The sequence below is a fragment of the Borostomias antarcticus genome (assembly GCF_949987555.1).
Source record: "Borostomias antarcticus genome assembly, chromosome: 24".
Lineage (NCBI taxonomy): Eukaryota > Metazoa > Chordata > Actinopteri > Stomiiformes > Stomiidae > Borostomias > Borostomias antarcticus.
Window position 1 is genome coordinate 14518848 of NC_140257.1, and position 5000 is coordinate 14523847.

Below are 5000 nucleotides of genomic sequence, written 5' to 3' on the forward strand. Positions count from 1 at the left end.
AAACATATTAGCTTCATTCCAGTTGATAGCATGATGAAATACAGGTGTCTGAACTTCTTATTTCAAATTCAAATTATTGTGCGTCTTTTTCTCATCATTGACCGAGATCAGACTCTGTGAATTCCCGATTCATCATCAAACCTCATTTGCGCTATAATTAAGCTGTATTTGAACTCAAAATCTGCAGTGCCGACTTGAACTTTAAAGGTGGTCTTAAAACCATCTTCCCAAGGCATTTCAAATGATGTCTTTAGCCGTTTAATCACTTCAGGGGGATTAGATGGAGTTTGAGGGCAGATCGCTGGAACAGAATACCACAGGGATTAGGACTGTTCTCTCAGATCGGGAGTTAGACTCATGTGTCAGAGAGAGAACCCACATACTGTGAGGGAGGATTTTAATGAGCACAGAACATGAGAACCAGAAGATTCACTCCCTCCATCCCACCTCTCTCTCTCTCTCTCTCTCTCTCTCTGTCTCTCTGTCTGTCTCTCTCTCTGTCTCTCTCTCTGTCTCTCTCTCTCTCTGTCTCTCTCTCTCTCTCTCTGTCTGTCTCTCTCTCTCTCTCTGTCTCTCTGTCTGTCTCTCTCTCTCTCTCTGTCTCTCTCTCTCTGTCTCTCTCTCTCTGTCTCTCTCTCTGTCTCTCTCTCTCTGTCTCTCTCTCTGTCTCTCTCTGTCTCTCTGTGTCTCTCTCTCTGTCTCTCTGTCTCTCTCCTGTCTCTCTCTCTCTCTCTCTCTCTCTGTCTCTCTCTGTCTCTCTCTCTGTCTCTTCCTGTCCTCTCTCTCTCTCTGCTCTTCCTGTCTCTCTCTCTCTGTCTCTCTCTCTCTGTCTCCTTCTCTGTCTCTCTCTCTCTGTCTCTCTCTCTGTCTCTCTCTCTCTGTCTCCTTCTCTGTCTCTCTCTCTCTCTCTCTCGCTTTCTCTCTCTCTCTCTGTCTCTCTCTCTCTCTCTCTGTCTGTCTCTGTCTCTCTCCGTCTCTCTCTCTCTCTGTCTCTCACTCTCTCTCTCTCCGCTCTCTTCTTTCTCCTTCATTTGTCTTTATTAAACTTCAGCTGAGCTCATCATGGCTCTGGAGAGGCAAAAGAGATTCTCCACTTGTTTGGGAAGGATTTGGGTGTTGCTTTTGAGCATGTGTGTGTGTGTGTCGCGCATGTGTGCTTGCGCTTATGTTATCAGCAGGAACACACACATCCTAAGCCGTCTCCTGTCAAAGCCTGGCATTGTCGGGAAGGGATTATGTGATGTGTGTGTGTGTGTGTGTGCACGCGTGTCTGGGTACGTGTGTGTATGAGCAGCAGGAAGCTAGCGGCGTGTCTTCGGCACCCTCGCCGAGACCCGTTGTGACGCCTCCACTCGATCAGCTCAACCGTACGCGCCCCACGCTGAGCGACAAAGCCGATTGGTCCACACGGCGGCGCGGCCAGAGTGGCCGCCCACGGTCGGTGTGAATAAGCCAAGCCACGCCCCCCCCATCTCAATCTCTGGCTGTTCACACCTCTGTTCTCAGGATTCCCAATTCAGGACCTCGTGGGTGTTTTCTATTCGCCGCACGGCGTGAATGTGCGGCAACACACACACACACACACACACACACACACACACACACGCACACACACACACACCACACACACACACACACACACACACACACCGGTGGAAATCGTTCCCTGCGTTGCTCCCATCCGAGCCGTCCTCCTCCAGGGACAGCCAGGAGGAGTGGGGCGGCCATCGTCCAAGTGCTCAGTCCAAGTCCTGGTCAGCGACCGGACCGAAGAGAATCTGTTCTTCTACATGTTTGTCATATCGGGTTCTTTCGGGAGGAAACCCTTGCGAACACGGGGTTGAACATGCAAACGCACACAGAGAAGCCCGGGACTCCTTCTTGCTGTGACCCACGTGAGCCATTTTGTAGTTCAGCGTCTTGCTCGAGGACACTTGCAGGGAGCTGGGATCGAACCAGGGACCTTACGACCCCCCAACCGGCCGCTCTACCTCCCGAGCTACGTACGTCCGGCCTTACTCACCGTGACTCTACCAGGGGGTCGGTCTATAGCGAGGTGACGGGGACCTGAGTCGATGTGACAAAGGGGGTTCAATATCGGTGTTGAGTTGGAGTATATAGGATAGAAAGCTGCTGAATTTCAGCACGGACAAACCGCAAATATCACCGTGTACGAGGAGAAAATATCACGTTGTACGAGGAGAAAATATCACGTTGTACGAGGAGAAAATATCACCGTGTACGAGGAGAAAATATGACTGTGTACGAGGAGAAAATATCACTGTGTACGAGGAGAGAGACCGGGAGTCAGGGAGCATGCTGCCTGTGTTGGTGTAACCCAGCTGAATCGGTCAAACTCTCTCCTCAGAACAACGCCCACCCGTGCGATCAAAGCGGTGCTTTTTGGAGGCGTAGCTGGATGAGGTTTACGAGAGGTTTTCATCCGTTGGCCAGTCAGAGGGTCCGAGATCGAACCCAGCGTGGGCAGGTGAGGGTGGAAGAGATATCGACGAGCGACGCGGTGAACGACTGCTACACTGGCTAGGTCTATTTAGTGGTTCAGGTGTGATACAGGTATCCGGCTATGCTGGCTAAGTCTATCTAGTGGTGTGGTAGTGTTACTTGTCAATAGCTAGCTAGGTCTATGTACTGGTGTTGGTAGTGTACCAGTCTATAGCTGGCTAGGTCTATGTAGAGGTGCTGGTAGTGTACCAGTCTATAGCCGGCTAGGTCTATGTACTGGTGTTGGTAGTGTACCAGTCTATAGCCGGCTAGGTATATGTACTGGTGTGGTAGTGGTACCTAACCTGTCTATAGCTGGCTAGGTCTATGTACTGGTGCTGGTAGTGTACCAGTCTATAGCTGGCTAGGTCTATGTACTGGTGCTGGTAGTGTACCAGTCTATAGCCGGCTAGGTCTATGTAGTAGTGCAGTAGTGTTACCTGTCTATAGCTGGCTAGGTCTATGTACTGGTGCTGGTACTGTACCAGTCTATAGCCAGCTAGTATGGAAGTTTTTTAGGCTCTTTATTCAAATGGCAATGCATTTTGCAATTGGCAATTCAATGTGCATTTTGGTCATGCAATTTGAAAATGCATTTTACAGTTGGTAATTCAGTATGCAAAGTGGCAATGCAATCCTCAATTCACTTTGAAGAAAACATAGAATGAAAGCTGAATGAATTGCATGTCATATTGCCGTGGAATTGAGGATTGCATTGCCACTTTGCATATTGAATTGCAAATTGTAAAATGCATTTTCAAATTGCATTGCCACTTTGCATATTGAATTGCCAACTGTAAAATGCATTTTCAAATTGCATGACCAAATTGCACATTGAATTGCCAATTGCAAAATGCATTGCCATTTGAATAAAGAGCCTAAAAAACTTCCATAGGCTAGGTCTATGTAGTGGTGCAGTAGTGTTACCTGTCTACAGCTGGCTAGGTCTATGTAGTGGTGCAGTAGTGTTACCTGTCTACAGCTGGCTAGGTCTATGTAGTGGTGCAGTAGCGTTACCTGTCTACAGCTGGCTAGGTCTATGTAGTGGTGCAGTAGTGTTACCTGTCTACAGCTGGCTAGGTCTATGTAGTGGTGCAGTAGCGTTACCTGTCTACAGCTGGCTAGGTCTATGTAGTGGTGCAGTAGTGTTACCTGTCTACAGCTGGCTAGGTCTATGTAGTGGTGCAGTAGCGTTACCTGTCTACAGCTGGCTAGGTCTATGTAGTGGTGCGGTAGAGGTACCTGTCCACGATGGCGCACATGTCCAGGCTGACGTTCTCGAAGGCTCCCATGATGCCTTGCTCCACGGCGGCGAGGTCGGCCAGCTGGTCATCCACGTGGATGAGCTGCATGCAGCCCTGGAAGGAGCGCTGAGCGGGGGGCGTGTTCGTATGCAGGAAGTAGCCTGGCGACAGAACAGTCTGACTGTAACAACCCACCATCAACCAGGGTCAAAGTACAGTAAACATAGCTTTCAATGGGTTTGCGTTAATAGCACAATAGATATTACGTTTACTATCACGGACAGAATATTTTCCTATAATTAGGGCGAAATATCCCTTTAAGCGTAGACTACAGGATGTGAGGTCACAGCCAGGAAGCGGGGCTCTCGTCCCACCAGACGTTGGAACAGGAAATGGAACGGCGCAACGTGAGCGGGTACCTCCAAAGTAGTAGCTCCCTCCCGTCTTGATCTGGATGGGGATGGCGGCGCGGACGGTGGAGGCCTCGTCCCCGTCGATGGTCAGCATGGCGTAGTTCTCCAGCGCCTGGAGGTGAACGCTGTGCCACTGGCCGTCGTTCAGACTGGAGCCTGCAACGCGGGGAGACACGGGTTCAGCTCTCCGCCCCCCTCCTCTCAAGGAACCGGCGGGTCACGACCCCTGCCTCGTTCACGCGAACGGACGCACTCGATATTCAAATCTGAAGACCGCTACAGTCATTCAGGTCCTTCCCGAGGAGGTTGAACAAAACAACTATTGTTTAATCTATTGTCTTAATTGTCTTATTATTATTATTTTATAGTTTTTAGCACAATGACTGAGCGCCCAACTTTCATTTTCACTGCATGTTCTGTATCTCTGTACGCATAACAAATAAAGTGACCTTGATGACCTTGATGACCTTGAGGAAGTGAGGTAGCTTCAATGCTACACGAGGAGACACATCGTTCCTTCCCCCCCCCCCCTCCCCCTCCACCTCGCACCCGCACCCCCGTGACTCCACCCACAAACGCCCGGGGGGAGGAAGGGGGGGGAGGAAAGGGGGGGGGGGGGGCGCGCCGTACCCGAGGAGATGTCGATGCGCGTGTTCTTCTTCTGCGTGACGTTGATGTAGACGGCGACCTTCCCGTCGGCCAGGCCCACCTCCACCACGCCGTCCGCCAGCGCCGTGTACATCAGCAGCCCGCTTGGGTTCCACGTGCGGAACGTCAGGCTCACCGACAGCTTGTCGCTCTCGCCCTGGCCGGGCAGACGCAGGAAGCTGCTGCCGTTGAA

General features: G+C 50.9%; 1 protein-coding gene across 1 annotated transcript in view; it reads right to left on the reverse strand.

The window, feature by feature from the left end:
• The window catches only part of cntnap2b (contactin associated protein 2b), a gene marked incomplete at its 5' end in the record, with an annotated part of 44293 nt that overhangs the window by 28265 nt on the left and 11028 nt on the right, over positions 1–5000 (reverse strand). The window contains 3 exons of the mRNA XM_084458301.1: positions 3745–3907; positions 4166–4315; positions 4790–5000. The exon at positions 4790–5000 is cut by the window's right edge and continues 48 nt beyond it. Of these exons, the coding sequence (XP_084314427.1) occupies positions 3745–3907; positions 4166–4315; positions 4790–5000 (524 nt within the window). The remainder of the gene's footprint in view (positions 1–3744; positions 3908–4165; positions 4316–4789) is intronic.